A 23,448-nucleotide genomic window follows, 5' to 3' on the forward strand; every position below is an offset into this window, starting at 1 on the left:
TACCTACCTGCTACTCGTAGTACTCAAATTATTGTGCCAGTATTAAAAGTAAATTAGCTGTTATCTAGCGTGGTAGACTACGGCCTAAACCCTTCTCATTCTGTGAGGAGACACTTGTTGCTCAGTAGTGGGCCGGCCATGGGTTGTTCATGGTGAGCTGTTATCAGCAAAGTTATGTTTGAAACTCAAACATTACGCGTTTCAAGTGGTAAAAATAGATAAATGAAAACATTTCTCCTCACTTTTGTAAAAAAAAAACACTTATTTATGCACCCCGTATTTAAAACTATCTGACTACCTACCTACCATAATTTTAAATTTAGTTAAAGAATAACCAGATAAGATAAACCTACTTTTACACCCATTTTAGGATTTATATTTCTCAAAATGCTCAATTTATTAACCCTGGTCACTATTACTTTATTACAACGGATCACCTTCATTTTTATCAATTAACATTTTATATCCCCAATCACTTAGTAACCATTACAAGTAGAGACGGATTATTTCACTGGCAGGCGTAAAACGAAAAGCTATTTCATGTAACTTTTTCTACCTTATCCCAAAGCGGTTTACAAAAAATAATAATTTCACAAAACAACATTCAAGATGCCCAATGAGTGCTGTGTGATAGAAAAAGGAAAACATCTATCTATACAATGAGTGCAGCAAACGATTGAACCTAAATCCAGAACCTACCTTCCGTAAAACAAAACCACTATGTGAAAATAAATCCCTATCGTAACTCTTAACCAAACTAATTCGGCACACGATTACAAGTGTGAAGATTGAAATACCACGTTCCGTGAGATATTCACCTGTGAAATCATTTAATGAGAAATAAAACCCCGGCAGGACATAGTAGATACATCCTGAAAACTATTTAAAAGTAACAATAACGCCCATCATTAAGTAAACCACACTTTTTATATTGTTTAACACTATGTTCACTATCTATTCCATTGTACCCACGATACAGGATAACCTAGTGCGGGTACCACCACACAGACACAGGAAAATTGTACAAGACTGTATTTTGTAAATAAACATTTTTCATTTTTCATTGTAAAATAAGCCTTCTAAATACCTCAATGTTATTTAAACCACAATTTGAAGGTCGATCGCATTTGTATAACCAATATACAAGATGAATTATAAACATGTGGGTAATTCTAGGTATCATAACGTTATATAATTTCCATTCCAACTCGGAGCAAAGCTTTTTAACAAAATGATAACTAAATGTAGAACAAACAAAACGAAAACCCACACAAAAAAAAAAATTACCATTAATAGGTATCAATAAAAATAAAATCATGGAAAGATCCTACCCGTTTATCCAGAAATCCTTTGATGCCATGACTAGGTACTTTGATATATTGAGGCCCAAATATTGGCCTTGTGCTCCAAAATGTCTGTGGTCTACTAGACCTCCACTTCTTTCTCGTTCCTCTGTATATTTCCACTTGTTTCTCTGAGTCGTGAGCGTGACAAGAAAATATTATATTTTCTTGATGTCCCACTTCTGACCTTTTGGGTAAGGTCTGACGAAATCACAAACACAATCTTTATGATAAATTATTACACTTTTATTTCATATTTAAATTTATTAACTTTTACATTTGTGTCAAATAAATGTTGTTCCTCTTACGTTAGTATATTTTCGAATGTCGTCGTTTTAAAACCACTCTTACAGGTAACCTCTCCACGTTTATTAGCCACTCCCCTTTTTATCTTATCGTTATCGGCCAATCCAAATTGTACAATGAATAAACTTAGTGACTAATATACAAATCATCAAGCTCGTTTAACAAATCATCTAAGTAATAAAGATGTTTTCATCTTATATATTGATTACAAATATTATCCTTTATTATGCTACAATTCATCAACTAAAAACTATAAGAATTTTATATACAGTACGTTTATCGATCAGATGTTGAACAACTTCAGCCAATCAATGACGCCTTCTAATATGATGTTATGATTTGTTATGATTTGAGTGGCGCCAACTATTTAATCAGTAACTTCTACACGTTTTATAGATAATTAATATGGGCCAAGCTTACATGTTCCTACCACCAAAAACAAAAACAACGTTTTATTTGTGCTTGAGAGGGTTCCGTGCCCGAAGGATAAAAACGGAGCTCTATTAATGTCACTCTTCTGTCTGTCTGTCCGTCTGTCTGTCCACGTGTCACAGGTCTCTAGCTCGTAGACGAAATAAGTTACAATCCTGAAATTTTGCTATTTGGTGTAGAACGTTGACCTCAAATCAAATATTGAATTAGATTTCCTAATACATGAAAAAGTAGCCGGATTTTTTTTTTCGTTTGTGGGGTATCATTGTAAGGCTCATGGAGTAGAGTATGAATATGTTTCAGGTTAAGAATAATGTGTAAGCTGTGCCCAAAACAAATGAATATTTTTCAGGGGTTCCGTTCACGGTTCATTGCGACTCGGACGTGCAATATTTCATACTTCTAAAATAATATTATGATGTTCATAATTATGTACCTAAGGAACCCTAAAAGAGTGAGGCCCGACTCGCTCTGGACCGGTTTTTTCGATTACTTCTTTAGAGAAGTAACCTCTGAGTTTGATTGTTCAAACTACGTTTGTGTGGATAACGCTCGGCATCGCGCTAAGGTTTTTTTTTATTTGAGTTTCTGCTAGTTGGTTCTTGCCAGTTTTTTTTAGTGAATCCAAACCGGGCGGTAGGGACTTTACAAACAAATAATAAAAATGATTTGATTTAGAAATTACGTTCTGCGACATAAATAATATCGAGACCGATGTTATACAATTCAAGACAAATTAAAAAAGTCCAAAGAAAGAAATAATTTTTCAACGCTCGATACAGAAGACTAAGAGTTTATACAGACAGACCACACACGCCGGCAAAAAAGTCTACAGGTGCCTGTAGTTGTATCAACAAAATTACGATGACTTCAATTTAGTCCTGTAGCTTGCACGTTTGTTGAGAGTGGTTGCATGGCTGCGATGTTGTTACTATTGGTCACTTATTGACCACATACGACGGAAATTTAACTGTGTGTTGCGCTCATATATTGACAAATTGAAGTAGCAGTAGATAGCTAAGCCTGTCACAGTACCAATGGCCTCTGGGGTAGATAAGGAGTGGAAATCGCTTATCTGCAAGCAGTGTTTGACGATCTCCACCCTGTCAGACTGCTGACGTTAAGAAATTAGCCGGAGGTGGGTGAATGAGGAAGATGGAGAACCGTGTTTGTTCTCTTGAAAAGACCTATAAAATTCAAGACAGATAAAAAAATTTTGAAGAAAGTATTTCGGTCATTTCTGGCAATAGACAAAAATAGGCTGATTGATTGTTGTGTAACACATTTTTACATTCAAGTTTTATCGCCGCTAACATTTTTGCCACTGTGCTGTTATTCTATGTATATAATTAAAACATAACCTCCTAACTAAACTGAATTGACAGCTACAAATTTACAGCTATTCTTTTCTGCAGGAAGCATTGTAAAAGAGATAGCAATACATTTAGATCTGTCATTTTAGTTATGAGATTAGGCACATTGTGACTGTGGTACGTCTTAAAGGACCCTAAGCGCACAGATGTATTGACAGGTCATTTTTCTAACTCTAGTGTATAAAATTTAATATTTCTTTTGTAAGTCCAAGCTGACGCGTATTAATGCGTTCCCTGAAAAGTTTACTGCTGTTTAGTTTTCTGTCGTTTTTGTTGACATTTTTCATATTTTGGCATTTTGTACGGTTGTATTTTCTGTAACTGATATTTACTTTTTAGAAATCTAGATGATGCCCCCGACTTTATCTGCGTGGGTGAAGGTTTTTTTAACAAGAATAGATAATGGACTAAGTGGATATGAAATAATGGAATAACACTAAACTTTTAAACTGTGTGTCTGGTAGGGGATAGTCTCGGCACGTCTAAGTGTCTTGCCAGACATTGCATTACCATGCATGACGTGATTTCTAATATTATTCCAAAAAAAAAACGTAATTTTTTTAAACCTTTTTTAACTATTATCTCCCAAGGCCACCATGATCCAAACTTGATAGTCGCTGATCGTTCTTCCCTTGTTGGGGAAAATACGCAGAGAAACTTAGCTTTTCACACTAATATTACTAGTACAAAATAACGAAGGACTGGCCCTCACAGGCTCTTTCACAGATTCTATGAACGGTCGGCTTGGAATTCGCTTGACTTGGTTCCCATTGGTTCGTGCAAATACACGCACAATTGAACACAAACAATAACAAGCACCAGGCAGAGATTGCAAGGACGTTGCTATATTGAGGACGATATTGATATATTGTGATACTGATGGTGATATGCCTAATTGACGTGAATGGGAAAACTGATGGTCATTCATCTACAATCTTCAAATAAACCTCAATAGCTCAACCGGTAAAGGAGTGGACTGAAAAACGAAAGGTCGACGGTTCAAACCTCGCCCGTTGCACTATTGTCGTACCTACTCCTAGCACAAGCCTGACGCTTAGTTGGAGAGGAAAGAGGAATATTAGTCATTTAACATGGCTAATATTCTTTAAAAAAAAAAACTGCCCAAGTGCGAGGCCGACTCACACACACTCTTCTTTTAGTCTCGGAAAACCTAAGTTTAAAAAAAAAATCCTAAATCCACATGGACGTATTTGCAGGCAACATCTACTTTGTACAGCTTATATCCTGAAAACGGACATAGACTATTTTTTATCCCAGAAAATCTAAGTTTCCATGGGATTTTAAAACCTTGAATTCACGCGGACGAAGTTGCGGGCATCACCTATAACGATAGGTGACCAATACATCAAAAAAATTAGCGTTTTAAGCCAAAAACAAGATTCTAAATACATTTTAGAATCTAGCACCTAGGTGTCTTGAAGAAGTAGGTACTTAAGTACGTATGCATTCCGGATCTTCGTGATTACATGCCGAAGTTATTGTGCTAAAAGCAATGGTCACATTTATTAGCGGTTTCGTACGAAAATCAGAATATACTTATTACTTATCGTAGTTTCTTATAAACTACCTATAATTAAATATGGCGTGCAGGGGTAGTAGGTAAACCATCATCATCACAAACCATCACCGGCCCACTACTAAGCACCGGTTTCCTCTCAGAATGAAAAGGGATTAGGTCACAGTCCATCGCGTTGACCAAGTGTGGATTGGCAGACTGCACACACTTTTGAAAACGTAACTGCCTTGAAAACAGATCACCTTATAAACTCTCAGGCATACACGACTTTTTTCTTTCACCATTAAAACAAGTGATAGCTATTTATTTACTTAATTAAAACTTAAGGCCGATTCACACCAATTGCGTATGCAACACGTACACGTGACACGTGCGTAATGACGCGCGTGAACCCGTAGACCCGTAGACCCGTAACTGCACGCATTACGTCTACGTGAACGTTCACGCCACGCAAGCGGTATGTCATGTTTCATACAGTTCCATACATTACAACGCAATAGTACGCACTACGTCTACGCTTACGCAGCCTGTGTGAACGAGCTCTTACATAGCTCTGTTATCTTACTACATTAAGGTTAAACATCAATGCCCAACAACGTCATAATTATCGCGATAACAATCAACGCGTTAAACTGAGTGGTCACACTTGAACGGTTAATGTCTAATGCCAATTGAATTGGGGTTAAAATCGTCTAACGCCAAACGACATTGCGAATGCCGTTGTACGTTGATCGTGGCTACATCTTCGTTTAACGGGAAACGCAGTTGAACATCGCGTTGGCTGGGACATGAGAGATTAGTTCCAATGTTTCGTCCAGTAGATGTCCAGGATCGAACCACAGTCCCTTCGTACAGGAGGCTTTTACTGGACTATTGTAGCTTTGTACACAGATTATTGGCATGCATCTATCTATAACACTCAATAAGAAATCGTTTTTCCCACACACTTTACCCAACTTTCTCACTTAATGAAACCTTCAAGGAACCGCCATCTCAGTCCCTTGTAAACACAACTGAATCCGCTCTAATTAACGCTAATCCGACGTCTAAATAATCTTTCTCGTAACAATGACGTCTTTCTACGTCTTAAGCTTTAGACCGACGCAATCGTTCTGTAGAATGGGCCTGAATTGAAACCGCAATCGTTCTATGGGACGGAACCGACCTTACGCGTAACAGTCGATTGTGTTGAACAAATTGATCAAATGATCAATTCGAGCATGCCACAATACATCAATGTATGTCTGAACTAGCTAACCTACCACGGTTTCACTTGGGTAGAATATCTGAAAAATCTATGGTGGTTTATGTTATAAAACAAAATCTCAAGCGTCTAGATTCCTAGATAGAATGGTTTGAGTTGTTCGTTTTGTGTCAGTCAGTCAGATATAGTGACTAATTCTGTTAGACAAAACTAAACTTTTACGTAAGGAGAATAATCACGATTATAGTAAAACATGTCAATTTAGTTTAGAGGTTATGTAGGTACAAAAGAATTAGCCGCATTATTGCGTCATTATACTTTCTGATTCTTGCTTGAAATACGTCGTATATGTAATACATCATAAAAGTCATATTGCGGGTTTCATTATCAGTAAAGGCCTAAATGTATTTTGCTTTGAAGCGACACATTATTTTCCTATCAGAGTGAATGGAAACTTGCAGTCACCCAAACGGACCAGTTAGCATTTTTCAACAAAAGTCTGCAGGCGGGTAGATCCACCATGTTGGTACTTAATGTCTTTAGCCCGTATAATTCCGTTTCTATAGCAAACAGTCTTTTATGTGTGTATTATGTGAGAAGAGATTCTCGTTAAAGGTTCTTATTTCTTAACACAAATAGGTATGTGTGTATCTCTTCCATAAATTTGATTGTATTTAATTATTTTTGTACTGAAATAATTGGTGGTTTAGAGTGTGCTTGTTTACTGTTTGTCGGTCCATTCTTCCTGTCATAGTTTTAAAAGTATTTATAGTTGGCTCCGTCTTAACTTTATCTTTTTAATGTATGTTTTAACTAAGTATATGTACCTAACCAACCATGTTTATATGGGCCCCTGACCTGCAATATTTTTTTTTAACATTCCGAGTGTCATAGATTTTATGAGGTCATGAGAAATACAATATACAAACAATAACTTAAAATTTATAAGAAACTAGAAAAGAGCTGATAACTTTCAAACGGCTGAACCGATTTTTTTTGATTAGGTATAGCTAATAACACTCACGATCAAGCCACCTTTCAAACAAAAAAAAAACTAAATTAAAATCGGTTAATTAGTTTAGGAGCCACGATGCCACAGACAGATACACAGATACAGACGTCAAACTTATAACACCCCTCTTTTTGGGTTGGGGGTTAAAAATAATACCGAACTGACAACCTTTATTGGATGTCGGTTAGTAAAGAAAAATCCATCCAATTATTACGAACTAGCAGAAACCTTTTCCTTTCTTACCTCTCATACTTTGTTGTTCTAAAGTTCATACAATATCCTGCTCTAGGAAAACTTTCAGAACTCTAACAGCGCCTTGATGTTAGACAAGTTACCTAGACAAGTTTAACAAGTTTAAATCCTATACCCATACTATAAGTAGTATAGTTGGCTGGATCACTTTAGAATTTTAACTATACATGCCTTACGAAATTGAAGATGCAAATTTCATTCTTAGACTACCCTTGTTTCATGGCTCTACATCTTAATAAATACTTAGAACCTTTTTAGGGTTCTGTACCTCAAAAAAATATTTGAGACCCTCACTTTTTTTTGATGTGACATCCGTCAGGCCGATTTTTTTTGGTATAAAGTATAGCCTATGTCACCCGGGCCATTACAAAGAATCGATTCATCAAAATCGGCCCAGTAGTTTAGGCGCTACGGTGGAACACACAGAACCTGGATACAAACATACACATACACACATATATACACACATACATATATAGACTGCTAAAATCATAACCTTTCCTTTCGGCTTTGCCGTAGTCGGGTAAAAACGGAACTTTTATAGGATCACTCTGTAGTCCGTCTGTCTGTCCGTCTGTCCTGTCTGTCAAGAAACCCTATAGGGTGCTTCACCTTGATTTCACATCACCATAACCTAATTTTTCAGGATCAAACTGAAAATTCACTCACTCTTGTTCACTCAGATAGGGGCACGTAACCGTTCGCTGATACGGCAAACAAACTTTGCATACTGATATATTTGGGAGGTTGCAAATACGTAACCCCTCTTGCTTCGATTAAACCAGCTCCGAACGAGGCCTTTGAGCCTTTACCTCTGCCACTGTATTAATATGCGTATTATTGGACGGGCAAATGAATAAAACATTACATAAACGAATAAACGAAAAAGTGTAAAATTAAACAAGGTTGAACTACTCGGGTGTTCGCTTGTTAAATTTTATTTTTAAAAACCTTTTTTATGTGAAATAAAGATTTTTAAATAAAACAAAGCATGTGATCAACATTGATGTATTCCATAGATAAATATACACGCCCCAGATTCGCCAATTCACCAGAGATTTGCGTCGTAGACACCCGTATTCATGACGCGCAGGTATGGATGTAGCTTAACAGTGACCTATTATTATAAGTCACTAGCTGATACCCGCGACTTCGTTCGCGTGGATGTAGGTTTTTAAAATTCCCGTGGGAACTCTTTGATTTTCCGGGATAAAAAGTAGCCTATGTGCTAATCCAGGGTATAATCTATCTCCGTTTTAAATTTCAGCCCAATCCGTCCAGTAGTTTTTGCGTGAAGGAGTAACAAACATACACACACACACACACACACATACAAACTTTCTCCTTTATAATATTAGTGTGAAGTGTGATATCAGAAACCAAACGAAAAATAAATAAATGTTAAATGCTGAGTTGTTCGAAACAAACTCAAAAATTTAAGTGAAGCTTAAAATAATAATAATCGCAATAATATCTTAGTTTTGTGATTAAATTGGTTTATTCTTCTATGGAATAATTACTACTTATACTTAACTCATTTATTTGAAAATATAACCTTATACACTAAAAATATATAACTAATATTTAAATACGTAACATTGCTATTTTCCTAGGATTTCAGACAATGAGCTCAATTGCTCGCTAGCAATTTGATAAACCTACGCAGCAATTTAATACGTTTGCACTTTGCGCCCACTCCTGAATTAGTAGCTATCTGTTACAATCATTAGATACGATACTGTTTATTCTGCCATCTCTGATTTAACTTTATAAAAACTATAGGTAGGTACTATTTTATAGCTTTTTTTAAAGAACACGGCTTCAAATATTCTATTTGTAATAGGCATGATATTATTATGATACTAAAGCACTAGATTAAAAACCGGCTAAGTGCGAGTCAGACTCGCGCACCAAGGATTCCTTACTCGGGTATTACAGACGGACAGACGGACAGACAGACAGACAGTAAAGTGGTAAGTGATTTAAGGGTTCCGTTTTTCCTTTTTGGTTACGGAACTCTAAAAAACCAGCCAAGTGCGCATTACGCAGATATTGACGAAACTATTAATGCAAACTACGTTATGGGTCAAATTGAAATCTTCCGTTTTTAAGTCCGTTAAAAATACCTTTGATTTCTTTTATTCCAGGTCCCATGAATAAGTCTGCGAGATGGTGGAAGTAAGCAAGCATCTCTTCGACAGCACGTGTAGAGATGTCCCTTGCAACGTTCTTTTACACCCATGGGACAAACACTGCATACCGTCTTACGTTACGACATATGCGAACTCCCTTATGGGGAGCGCAAAGTTTTACTTCGTTATACACATGGTGAGTGTCCCTAGAAATACCAGCAGGTCAATTCCAGAAAAGCTGCATCAATCATAATTATTAAAATCTCAATTGTTGTGATTGGCTGAGTTTATGGTATTCTTGTTCCAACAATGTATTATAGCCAATAGTGAGCGAGCATCAGCAAGTTAGAGGTTATTACGGTCGTCATACTGTAGCTGTCAAGCGAAAAGGATCTATTTTGGTAGAGAAATCTTCATGGATACCATCGAGCCCGGAGGTTATGTCGGACTCTTACCGACTAAAACCCCATGGTTTCCACGCATATCACCTGGTGGCTGGTGAGGCCAATGGCGCTTGCTAAGGACGCTATTCTGGGGACCAATAGAGTCCCTACACACTGTCTGAGGCGCACCAGGAATACAAAGGGGTGCCTCTCGATTTGAGGACTGATTTCTTTTCTGACGATAGACTCCCCGTGTCTATCGCATGGAAGCTATCAAGGGTGTAGACGGCGTTCATAGACGGCCCTAGAGTAACCGACACAGCTAATGAGTTACAAAATTGAATAGCGGCGTCTACACCCGACGACCCACCACGCTCCAATCCCATCCATGGCTGACTGATCCAGTGTGGATCGGAGGAGTACGATCAACTATCTACGCTCCACGATTTTGGATCAAGGTTTACGGATCGCCGATCCAAAATGGATCATCTCGTGTAGACTCAACTATGGCAATCCGTTGGACAGATCATCTAGAGAATCGATAGGCGTTGGCGTCTTCGCAAGTTGCTGAAACGGTAACTTCTCATTGAAACGAGCAATGAGCCAGATACAGTTTTGTTGTTGCTGTAAAAAAATATTAAAAAAAAAAGACATAAGTAAATTCAAATTCAAAATATTTTTATTCAATTAGACTTTTACAAGTTCTTTTGAATTCATTGAATCTTATGAGTTCATAGGATGGAAGAAGATGGCAGAATATTCCTGAAATGCCATAAAAACAGTTTTGATCACATTTCCACCAAGTTAATTTGAAACTTCTTAGGTTTATTAGGAGTGAGTTTGTTTAAAGATTAAAGTTATCTTGTAGGCTGTAAGCAGTTGATATTTTACTAACAGAAAGTTAATACGAAATGGAATTACAACTTTATTAACTTTAAAAAGCTCCACGTCTAGTAACAACTTACTGAATTTCAGGCCCAAAACTTAATGAAAGGCAGGAAAATGCTCAAGCGTGAAGAGTTAATGAAGGCAGCCGAATATTATGCAAGGTCTACACTCCTCGGGGTACTTGTGAGCGGCACTTGTGGCACGTTCGGCTGCTCAGTAAGGTACAATTTTTTTTTAATTGTAAGATAGGCTTGCGCTTGACGACAATCATACCTGAGAAACAGCAATAATGAGGTCTAGCTTAAAGCGCACTTGTCTTGAAGGTACTTATTCAATTTATAGGTACTTGGCAGAAAACACGGACCGCGGAAGGTCATTACATGACCCTTAAGGGTTAGGGTTATCGAAAGTAATTTTTCTTGTACAAGGGTACGGAACCCTTCGTGTGCGATTCCGACTCACACTTTACCATTTATTTATTTTTTAATTTTATTTGAGCGAAGTCGAAGTGGTTCAGCTAGGAAAATTTAATATGTATGTTTCAGCTACATTTTGTCAACAATATTCTTTGCATTTATAATGTACTTTATAAACACTTTACTCATAATCTTTCATGTTTTTTCAGGAGGCTTTTAGGCAACAAATTGACTTATTACACGTACATACTCATACCTAACATGATAAACGGAATATTCATTCTTCTCGAACCACCGTCAAGAAGGGGGCTGGTTATCAATTTGTTCGCTAACTTGGTGAGTTGTAAACTTAATTTAATTTTCGTCATTGTCTTTTATTCGAATCGATTCGCTTCAATTCGATTCAAATACTTAGGTAGTTACTCTGCCTCATTTTAAAGACTGAAAGTGGTATCTGATGTTTTTTTTATTATTGTATTTGATTTTGTTTTAATTAATTAATTTTTGAATATCTTTTAAATAATTCAATTTAATTCAAAGTAACCAATGATTAGATGTAGTAAACACTGTATTTTTGCATCTTATAATGTCAAACATTAGAGATCCCGCGGGATTTGTAAAAACCTAAATCCACGCAAAGTACATAATTACACATTCGTATTTTAAAAATTCGGAAAAGTGCGAGTTGAGCTGGTGTGAAGAGGATTCCGTACGATGCATCTTATGAGTAGGATTGTAGGTAGGTTAGGTATACCTAATATTGAGAGATATACTAAAGCAGCGTGGGTGAATAGTGTATCCGGGTTTCTAAGCTTTCGTTACGCCCTAGTTTTAATAATTCTGACTAAATGACATACTTACTTATTTTATTCCAGCTTATAGAATATTGGATGAAGGCTTTGGAAAGAAAAGGCTACATTTCAATGACAAGTGCAAAGCAGACATTTTTGTTTATGATCGGTAGCGCTCTCCTTTTCTATCTTATGCGGTTAGAAGGTGATAGAGACGCACGGACACCAATGCTTTGGTAAGTAACCTATTGTTGTATGCCGAAATGAAAAAGGAGAAGGTTATCGATTTTGAGTGTTTTTACATAATCTTTTCGACGTATTGCACCCAGTTTTACGCTTAGAGTGATATTTATTTAATTTAAAATTTACCTAAACGCAAAATATATGTACCTATAAAAAAAAAAATATTCTTGAAAAGTTCGCAATGTATTGCAAATAGAACATCTGACTGAGGCTAGAGGTCAACGGACGTTGCGTAGATAGGTGTCACGGGGTCATCACCACTTCGTCGTAGGGGCATTAATCCCGAGTTTCAAAGTTTCAAAGTTTCAAATCACAAATATGGTAAATTATAAAAAATATATATTAAGTAGAATTAAATACAATTTTGAATAAATAGAACTATTGCTTAAGCTAACTTCAAATATTTACATCACTAATTATCCACTAGAACGATGACTAATAAAACGTATTGTCTTAATGCAAATGATTATTTCAAATTCGAAGTAAAATGGAAATAAGCGCCGTTGGTTTATAACAAAAATGACACATTTATAATAACGTATAGTAAGCTGTATGGATTAGGATTAGGATTGAATATTAATGACTTTTTGTTACAGGCTTTTTACTCCCGAAAAAGTAAGGCGGAAAACGGATGAATCAAATAATGTTTGCCCTCACGAAGGACCATGTCGTCCTTTTATATTGAAGGTAAAATTAAATAATTATTGCAATTATTATAAACTAGCTGTGCCCGCGACTTCGTTCGCGTGGAATAGTGACTTTTCGGGCAGCATATACTCTGTACGTTAAAAATGTTCGCCGTGATTCTTTAAATTGACATAACTTTTTTATTTATCAACAGATTGACATGAAATAAACACTAAATGTTAAGTGAAGCTTACTACAATATATTAGTGAAAACGTATCTAAATCGAATAAGCCGTTTCTGATATTAGCGTGCACAAACACATAGACAAACAGACAAACAGACAAAAAAAAAATTAATTACAATTTCGGGTTCGGCATCGATATAATAACAACCCCTGCTACTTTTTTTTATATATTTCCATTGTACAGACACCACTTTTCTACAATTTTATTATATGTATAGATATAGAAGACTAGAGGTACAGAGTTACATACGACACGGATATGTATGTAGCCTCAATATTCTCCACTTGAACTGTTAGATTTTATAAAAATTGTGTACATAACTAAATCTAACTCTTACAATAACCAAAAATATGAAACAGATAAGGGATTTCGGCTTCACTTCCAAGTTAGGCCACTTATGCATATGCCCCCTTAGACTGACCAGGCGAGATCGCAGTCAAGAGTTAACTTGTAACTTGTAAATCAGGGTTTCTATTTATTTTCTCTTAAACCCCAAAAAACAAATATATTTTTCAGGGCTTCCTAAAATACTTCGGATTCGGCTTCGGGTTCACCATGCTGCGAGTGTTGGGACCAAGACTGACCACACCCTTGAAGGCTCTGTCTAAGCTGAGGTGGAAGCATTTGAATATGGGGCTGTTCTTCGCTAGTTATATCGGTATTTACAGAGTACGACATTATTTATTTTTATTTAAAAACCGGGCAAGTGCGAGTTGGAATCGCACACGAATGGTTCCGTACCTAGTATGCTCGTACAAGAATGCTTTTTATATATTTTTTATTTTTCATAGTTCCCATTTTGGAATTTTTATTATTTGTTGCTATAGCGCCAAAAGAAATACTTACACGTTTTGTAAAAATTTCAACATTTTTTTATTACGGTTCACGAGATATAGCCCGCTCACAAACAAATGGACGGACAGACGGACACCGGAGGCTTAATAATGGGGTTTTGTTGGCAGCCCTAAAAGCAACAACACCCTACCACGAATGAAGGCTTCTATCCAACTTTTTTTTTGTGATTCAGTAGTTATCTAAATTTCTTCAAACGAGAATAGAACCCGAGATGGCATTTCAGGCAAAGTGGGTATTTGAATGGCGGATCAGGTTATTACTAAGTATTGGATGCTGATAAACAAGGGAAACTACCAGAATCCAAATACAAAAAGATTTCATAGACATTTATTTAAAACTTAACTCCTAGTAAGTACCATACTATTAGAAAACGTAGAAATTTTCTTTCTTACGTAATACCGTAGTTTCAACCCACTACTTCGTCTTCCTTAAGTAACTAAACTTATTTCCAAATACCTTTACTAAGATCAACCTCTAAACTACCTTACTACGTACTAAAATCTTTTTAATGTACATTGCAGGCTGTGATATGTTACTTGTGTCGTAAACATGGGTACGATTCAGCAATGTATGCATTGCCAGCTGGTTGCCTTGCAGGATTATCGTTCTACTTCAAACCTTCCCTGGGGTTTGCGATAGCGTCATTGACAGGAGCTTTTAAGGTGAGATCTTGTTAAAGTAGCATTAGTATTTACTCTTCTATGTGTGTGTGTGTTGCATCCGATCTTATGTAAGACTTACCTACTTGCTGAGATTCAATATGTTGTGTTTGAAACAGACTATCAATATTGGAAGCAGGTCCTATATTGATAGTTCAGATATATTATACCTACACGCTCAGCCAACATTAACCCATGTACCGAAATTACTATTATAAGAGCGATGATAGCATAGTGGTTAAGATGTCAGCCTCCCATTTGGAGAGTCAGAGGTTCGATCCCGGGCACGCGCCTTTAACTTTTCGAAGTTATATAGGTATGTGCGTTTGAAGCAATTAAATATCACTTGCTTTAACGGTGGAGGAAAATATAGTGCGGAGACCTGCATGCTTGACAGTTCCCCATCTAGAAGTTCGTCCGCTGAAAATAACCGATAGGCTAGGCGATAATAATTAGCACCCAGTCTAATAATAATATTATGAAGCTAACAAGTGTAAATTAGAAATTTTTAACACCCCGACAAGTGAAGGTTACAGTAACTAGAAAAGAGCTGATAATTTTGAAACGGCTGAACCGATTTACTTAAATTATAGCTAAGAACACTCTCGATCAAGTCATCTTTCAAACAAAAAAAAAACTAAATTAAAATCGATTCATTAGTTTAGGAGCTACGATGTCACAGACAAATACACCGATACACAGATACACACGTCAAACTTATAACACCCCTCTTTTTGGGTCGGGGGTTAATAAAATAAGCTATTTAGATGTCGAAACAAATTATCACTTAAGTAACTAAATGTTGGAACGTACCACTTCTTTACACGCTGGAAAATAATGAATTCAAGTTTTTATTCCCTGGAATACTAATTATTGATTTGGTTTTTTCCAGCTATATTCAACAATTCTCTACGAAAAGAAAGTCATACCAGAGAACATTCCAATACCTCTACTACTGTACTGCTTCAGCCAGGGAGTGTTGTTCCACGCCCGGTTCATGCATCAGCAAGACTGTCCCGCATATGTCATGAAACTTACTAATAGTGTTACTAATGGAATGTAAGTTGCTTTGTTTTTAATTCCGTACCCGAAGGGAAGCCTACTTAGCCTCCACTGTCTGTCTGTCATCCGGCTGTATACCTACCTACTGTATCTCGTGAACCCTATTAGGTAGAAAGTTGAATAATCTCCAAAACAGACAGACAACAAAGTGATCCTATAAGGGTTCCATTTCTCCTTTTGAGTTACGGAACCCTGAAAATTAAAAAGTGTTATTTCTTGTACAGTGGTACAAAACGTTTCGTGTTCGAGCACGCGACTTGACAGCTATCTTTAAAACTCCCGTAGTGCTCTTTTATTTGTCAGGATATAAAGTTTAGTAGTCTATGTCACTCTCCAGGTTTTTAACTAAAAATGTAGCTAAAAATCATGTCGATCTGATGCTCCATCGCGTTGTGGCATAATTGAAGGATAAAGCAACAAACCAACAAACACACTTACGCATTTATTAAACGGATAGTGATACTGATGATCGAACCCATCGGCGTTAACTGATAGACCTCTGAGATAGAGAAGAGTATTAGCCATGCTAATCATGAATAATACTCCCCTTTCCTCCCCAACTAAGCGTTAAGTTTGTGCTAGGAGTGGGTACGACAATAGTGCAACGGGTACGGTTTGAACCGCCGACCTTTCGGTATTCAGTCCGCTCCTCAACCGTTGAGCCATCGAGGCTCTATGACAGGAGACTCTAGGAGATTCGACACAACACTCCAGTTTCCAGTACTTTACTTTAACTATGCACTCTGGCACCGCTTGAATCCCCGGCAACTTGTTTGTGTTGTCTGTCCACCTCGTGGAGGTCTATTGATATATCCTGTGATGGCTAATACTGCGCTTTCCAGTACGAGGTCAACAATCAGCAATGCTGAAGGTCTGGACAGAATTTGCCATTATACATTCGCGCTAAATTGTTTCATGCTCGAATTCTATCAACGTTGGCGAGATGCAAAATCATAAACCATTACATTGAAATACCATTCGAATGTGAGTGAAGAGCTTTAGCAGCTTTGAGCATCCGAAAAGCCAGGGAGCTCGAAATCAGCTTAACTTGTGTCAAAAGCGATCAAAACGCCAATCAGCGATGGTGAAAATTTTGTATGTGCGTTAGTCTATGCTCTTCGAAATTAAATACTTAAGGTATTATGAAATGGCGTTTATGAAATTAAACCATTTTTTTCCAGGGATAAAATCATACATGCAAGATTGATGGAAGTCGTGAAGGGGGTACTTTGAAGAATAATTATTATTTATAAAATAAACTTATCATATGGAGCAGAGATTTACATACATATTTGTCATGCAAGCATCAGTAATTACTCATCGTAATTATAGACGGTACGTTATCCGTCATGCCTGTGCAACACTGACTAAACACTCGTCTAAACTCTAATCGATGCCCTAGAATATGCCTAGAATTAAATAGATTACTTATACATCAGAACAAAATAGTCCAAAGTTTAAAACACCAAAGATATAGGTACCTATTTGTATCCAAATAGTTATTATTAAGTTAACGTATTTTATTGGCCGAACAAAGCGAGGTCTCCGAGTCTACTTGGACGAATTTGCATTTTTTCCGTTCGTCCTTCCTCTGAGCTTAATGATTCTGATGTACAAATGAATGCACATAGTTTTTTAACCCCCGACCCAAAAAGAGGGGTGTTATAAGTTTGACGTGTGTATCTTTGTATCTGTGTATCTGTCTGTGGCATCGCAGGTCCTAAATACTAATGAACCGATTTCAATTTAGGTTTTTTTCTTTGAAAAGTGGCTTGATCGAGAATGTTCTTAGCTATAATCCAAGAAAATCGGTTCAGCTGTTTCAAAGTGATCAGCTCTTTTCTAGTTACTGTAACCTTCACTTGTCGGGGGTATTATAAATTTTTAATTTACACTTGTTAGTTTACAAAATATAAAATGTGCAAATCACATAATTTAAATGGTGCAGTCCAGTGTTTTACATAAAAGAGTTAGGTATATTTAATACGATGGTACGGAACCCTACGTGTGCGAGTATGACTCGCACTTGATCGGTTTTTTTTTTTATTATCTATTAGTAGTGCTATTTTTAATCTTACCATATCAACCATTACCTTATATTAGGACATCACAATTATTATGACGGAGTGCCGCGCGGAATGAAATTATTCTTGTAAGCGGAAAAAAATTCCATATTTTTTTCATTTCTTGAGATGTTTCACTGATTTTTGACACATTTTGTTAATTTTTTTATAGTTAATTAAAAAAAAAAACTTGTCCATTGTATTTTTATCACTAGTACGGGTATCAACTGGAACTAGGACTAATACTTGGTGATGGTTTATTCTGCGATTTGATGAAAATGGTTATAATATGGTCAAATAGCTTTTTGTTAATAATAATTAGTGATTGTCATAAAATGATCTGTGATGTGTTAAGTTGTGATCAGTCCCCAATTAGTTATAATGTTTATAATGAATGCATCGAATAGGAATTACTTTTAGGATTTAGATAAGTAGGTATATAAGTTGTTTGTATTTTTATAATTATAAAGAAAATAAATCATTTTTTCGTTTAACAATATTTTTATTTACTTTGAAATTTAAACTTCACATCTTTGCCTATGATTGAAAATAACAGGATAACAAATAGACCAAAACTAAAATAAAAATAAAATAAATTGCTACATCTGAGTTCTTTTTAACCGACTTCCAAAAAAGAAGGAGGTTTTCAATGCGCAGGACTTCAATTGCTTTTATACGTGGCATAATATTGTATATCAAATCTTTGAAAAGAGCAACCGCCGAGTTTCTTGCTGGTTCTTCTCGGTAGGAAAGGCATTCCGAACCAGTGGTAGATGCTTTTGACGATTCAAAAGAACTTGTAAAAGTCTAATTGAATAAAAATATTTTGAATTTGAATTTGAATTTGAATTTGAATTCGTCAGAATCTTTTTTTTTATCCTACTGCGGCGAAGCTGAAAGGAGACTTATTTGAAGTCGATTGCGTGGTAACTTGAACCTTACTCCTCTTGGTGGTAGCATTCCATGGATTGACGATAAGAATTCTTTTGATATGGCTACCCTTACTCTCTTTCGCATAATCAATAACGCCTTTTCCAAATTTGCATATTGAATCACACTGAAAATAAACATAAGTTTATTCCGTTAATGTATCTATTCCGTTAATCTATCTAAGGTGTATACTCGGAACGGAAATTTACTATATTAGAGATAAGTTAGTATAGGGTTCTCTTTGTTACGTAATCCTATACAAAAGACAAAAACTCAGGATTAACCATTTTAAGTTGACAACCAATCAAAACATGTTTTCAAAAAAATTCGAAATTAAAATTCAAAATTTAAAAAAAAACGAATGGAATTCAACTAGCGACGACAGCTGCTGTTATCCAATCCATTAATTTACAGTTGCGACTTATTGCTTACGCGCCCTTATGCCGAGTTCTTCAATAATAATCTACTAATTATATCCGAAAATAGGGTCTCAGAAAAGTTATCTACTGATCTAATATCACCGGTTTAAACCGGTGTCAATCACACTAATATTATAAAGGCGAAAGTTTGTATGTGTGTGTGTGTGTGTGTGTGTGTATGTTTGTTACTCCTTCACGCAAAAACTACTGGACGGATTTGGCTGAAATTTGGAATGGAGATAGATAATATCCTGGATTAGCACATAGGCTACTTTTTATCCCGGAAAATCAAAGAGTTCCCACGGGATTTTTAAAAAACCTACATCCACGCGAACAAAGTCGCGGGCATCAGCTAGTCTCAAATAAACTCTTGATTACCTGTTCTTGATTATAAAAGTTATTCTTGTTCCCTCCACATCCAGAATAGATCCTTTGCTTGCAAACTTTCCAGAGCGGGTCGTAATACCACCTGTTTATAGCACCGAAGCAAAACCCGTAGTCGAAAGTCAAACTGCACCACTTTGGCCGCGTTTCTGTTAGAGAAATTAATAAGGAAAGATAGATAAAATATTTATGAGTCCCTGAACTATACTTTCCACCACCGGCAATACCTAAAAATTAAGATTTGGAGGTTGATAATGTTATTTCTACTTGCCATACTTACTGCAATAATAATTATTATTATTGCTTAAATTATGGTAGTTTTCAAAAACATCGATTAGCAAAATTCCCAAAATAATCCTATATTTCAAAAACATCGATAAGGATAATTCCCAAAATAATCCTAATTTATAAAACGCAAGGTCATAGGGTACCTAACCTCATCGTATGTACTCATGACTTTATGCACTTGCCGCGTTAGGCGTGGCGCACAGAGTAGGTACAGTGAGTATGAGTTTATCGTTTATAGGGCTCCGTACCCCAAGGATGCCAATTGCCTCTACCATCCGTCTGTCTGTCTGTCAGCATATTGTATCTCATGAACCGTAATAGCATAGCGTTTTTTCTTAACATAACGTAACTTTCATTTCTATCGCCAGTATAACAACAAAAATAAAAATTTCAAAATGGCTGCCATGTAAATCAAAAGCATATAATCTTAACAATGGTACGGTACCTTTGGTGTGCGAGTTTCCACTCGCACGGACGGACGGACGGACAGCGAAGGCTTAGTAATAGACTCCCGTAGGAATTCTTCGGGTACGGAAGTACTAAAGACTTACTAGGATGGTTAGGGCGACTCAAGCAGCTCGTGATACATTCCTCATTCGTGTCGAACCTATTCCCATTTCCTTGGCAACCTCCCCAATGAAAGGTGCTGCAATTTTGGTATTTGGGTTCGAAGTAGTACATCGGGATTTCCGCCCTGCAGGGGCCCTTGTCTGGTATCAGCATACAGGTTTTGGCGATGACTGCAATAAAATATTAATCCATACTAATATTATAAATGCGAAAGTGTGTCTGTCTGTCTGTCTGCTACCTTTTCACGGCCCAACAGTTTAACCGATTCACGATTTAAGATAATTTCTACTTTTTATCCCAGAAAATCAGAGTTCCCACGGGATTCCTAAAAACCCACCCGCTTTACCGATTTGTATGAAAGGTACCGAGGTAGCTTGCGTTCCTGTAATTGACATTGGCATTTTACATGAAAATCAAACAGTTCCCACGGGATCTTTAAAAACCTAAATCCACGCGGACGAAGTCGCTGGCATCCTCTAGTTCATTATATTATTAACACAATGATCGAATACTAATTCAGGTTTCATAGATGCTGGCTGGCAGATTTATAAACTCTTTCCTTAAGATTTTGCCTACACGCACATAACTAACTTTTCGGAGTTACGTGCGTTTTAAGTAATTAAATATAAAGGAAAACATCGTGACGAAACCTGCATGCCTGAGAGTTCTCCATAATGTTCTCAAAGGTGTCTGAAGTCTGCCAATCCGGACTTGGCCAGCGTGGTAGATCAAAACCCTGATCACTCTGAGAGGAGACCCCGTGCTCTGTAATAAGCTGTCTTGTTTAACATTATAATGTACTACATACTGTATGGTTGGTAAGGCGTTGCTCTTGTTTTATCAACCCTATAAGTAGCATACGTAAGTTTTGCTTCAACAAATACGTTTTTGTGAACCATAAAATAAACTGCACAAATGGAAACTATGGCCGTTAACATTTCTCGAGCAAATAATATATTTGTTACCCTCTAGCACCATTTCATGTAAAAATCACTGTACAAAATATGAAAACCGAACATAAAAACATTTTTATTTTCATCGTTTATTACAATTTTTTATTGTATCGTAAAGTTTGATCACAATAATTTTGATACCACACTTTGGTGGTACCGGTTTGACTTCATGTTACCTGCTACGTGCTTCTAGCAATTAGTTTGTCAGTTAGACATGACACGTTTTTAGGTTTCCGTACCTCAAAAGGAAAAACGGAACCCCTATAGGATCACTCTGTTGTCTGCCTGTCTGTCTGTCTGTCAAGAAACCTGTAGGGTACTTCCAGTTGACCTAGAATCATGAAATTTGGTAGGTAAGTCTTATAGCACAAATTCAGGAATAAATCTGAAAACCGCGAATGTGTGGTTACCTACATCATTTAAAAAAAAAAAAAAATGTGTTTCAATTTTCAAAATAGGATAACTATACCAAGTGGGGTATCATATGAAAGGGCTTTACTTGTAAATCCTAAAACAGATTTTTATTTATTTTTATGTATAGTTTTTGATTTATCTTGCAAAATGTTGGAAAAAATACCCGAGTACGGAACTCTCAGTGCGCCAGTCCGACTCACACTTGGCCGCTTTTTTTATATCATAGACAACAATAACAATACGAAACACAATAGTATTTCTATTTTATAGATCGCATGAATAATATATCAAGGGAGTACATTTAAATAAAACGTTTACACAGTTACCGTTTGTACACAAATTCCAATTTATCGCGGTCGTAGCGCAGTGCGGATTTGGGAATACACTCGTACCTGTAGACGAGTACCTGTATAGACAACTGAGCATCTGAATTCTGAACGTTTTCCTCACAATACTTGCGATAGAGTTACTGTTTTAGTTTAACTTTCGCTGAAATTTTGAAGTACCTAAGCGGCAGCCAGAAGGATGTTTGAAGGAAACGAAGATGGGTTTTAACTAAATTTATTCTAAAGTCAAAGTCAAAATCATTTATTCGAAGTAGGTACAATTGTACTCCTTTTGATGGTCGAAATTGTTAAACTTGTACGATATAGTGGTAATAATTAATTACGTTACTAAGATTCTTACATTTTAACCTAACCTAACGTCTGCATCAATGTTAGATACAGACTCTTACATTATGATGTCCTAAAGCTAATCTAATCTAACCTAACTAGAAACTGCGTCGAGGTGTGACGACAGAATGCCTCCTTCACATGTCTCACCTAGTTTTTATACCTTCATCATTCATCCATCCATCAGCCTGTAAGCGTCCACTGCTGGACATAGGCCTTTCCAAGAGCGCGCCACCAAACACGGTCCTCCGCCTTCCTCATCCACCCGCTCCCCGCCACCTTCTTCAGGTCATCGGTCCAGCGGGCTGGAGGTCGTCCCACACTGCGCTTACCGGTACGCGGTCTCCACTCCAGAACACGTCTGCACCAACGGCCGTCGGTTCTGCGACAGACATGGCCTGCCCATTGCCACTTCAGCTTGCTAATCCTTTGAGCTATGTCGCTCGCTTTTGTTCTCCTGCGAATTTCCTCGTTCCGGATTTTATCCCTGAGAGTAATACCCAACATTAGCTCCCTCCATAGCGCGCTGAGCGACTTTTAGTTTGTGGACGAGGCCAACTGTCAGTGTCCACCTTTATACCTTAACTAACATTAAATGTAAATCAGTCCCAAATGGTAGAATTCACGCGTGACGACGAGGTGATATCTTGCAGACGGTGCGCTGGACTCATGACCTAGTGGCATAACCTTCGAAGCTAATTCGCTGCGCAAGTTTTTTTTTTTAATCTTAAAATCTTAAAACAAATTAATTTTTTTTTTCTTTTTTGTCAGCCCTAGCACAGACTACGGTCTATTTGGGCTGCAAAATTCCAAACACCAGTCTGTTTTTTTATCTAGTGCTTTGGTCTATACCAACTGGTAAAAAATGTTTCTCTTTAAATTAAAAGTCTATTAAGTACTAAATAAATAAATAAATAAATAAATAAAAGTGATTTCACCTACTAGTCGTTGGAATATGTAGCAAATACAACCCATAAAATGCGAAAGTGTGT

At 36.7% G+C, this 23,448-nt stretch overlaps 2 protein-coding genes and 1 long non-coding RNA gene across 5 annotated transcripts in view; 1 reads left to right on the top strand and 2 right to left on the bottom strand.

Annotated features, from left to right (window-relative positions):
• Positions 1 to 17,011, top strand: part of LOC123869123 (transmembrane protein 135-like) — a 33,616-nt gene extending 16,605 nt beyond the window's left edge. For all 3 annotated transcript variants that reach the window (XM_045911870.1, XM_045911869.1, XM_045911868.1), the window contains exons 2-10: positions 9,607 to 9,787; positions 10,950 to 11,083; positions 11,488 to 11,614; positions 12,154 to 12,305; positions 12,909 to 12,999; positions 13,702 to 13,854; positions 14,562 to 14,702; positions 15,592 to 15,758; positions 16,943 to 17,011. In XM_045911870.1, coding sequence (XP_045767826.1) covers positions 9,629 to 9,787; positions 10,950 to 11,083; positions 11,488 to 11,614; positions 12,154 to 12,305; positions 12,909 to 12,999; positions 13,702 to 13,854; positions 14,562 to 14,702; positions 15,592 to 15,758; positions 16,943 to 16,994 — 1,176 coding nt within the window. In that variant the 5' untranslated portion in view covers positions 9,607 to 9,628 and the 3' untranslated portion in view covers positions 16,995 to 17,011. The remainder of the gene's footprint in view (positions 1 to 9,606; positions 9,788 to 10,949; positions 11,084 to 11,487; positions 11,615 to 12,153; positions 12,306 to 12,908; positions 13,000 to 13,701; positions 13,855 to 14,561; positions 14,703 to 15,591; positions 15,759 to 16,942) is intronic.
• Positions 13,659 to 23,047, bottom strand: LOC123869134. The gene is made up of 3 exons (XR_006796818.1): positions 23,037 to 23,047; positions 22,458 to 22,619; positions 13,659 to 13,669 (listed from the first exon to the last, which is right to left on the bottom strand). It is a non-coding gene; the product is annotated as an uncharacterized LOC123869134 (long non-coding RNA).
• LOC123869127 (boophilin-H2-like) lies at positions 18,333 to 21,418 on the bottom strand. Its single transcript, XM_045911877.1, has 5 exons — positions 21,224 to 21,418; positions 20,397 to 20,585; positions 19,552 to 19,706; positions 18,708 to 18,881; positions 18,333 to 18,449 (listed from the first exon to the last, which is right to left on the bottom strand). The coding sequence occupies exons 1-5, from the start codon at positions 21,351 to 21,353 to the stop codon at positions 18,441 to 18,443; spliced, it is 657 nt and encodes a 218-aa protein (XP_045767833.1). The 5' UTR covers positions 21,354 to 21,418; the 3' UTR covers positions 18,333 to 18,440.
• Positions 23,048 to 23,448: the final 401 nt, after the last annotated feature.

Source organism: Maniola jurtina, chromosome 10, assembly GCF_905333055.1.
Source record: "Maniola jurtina chromosome 10, ilManJurt1.1, whole genome shotgun sequence".
Classification (NCBI taxonomy): Eukaryota; Metazoa; Arthropoda; class Insecta; order Lepidoptera; family Nymphalidae; genus Maniola; species Maniola jurtina.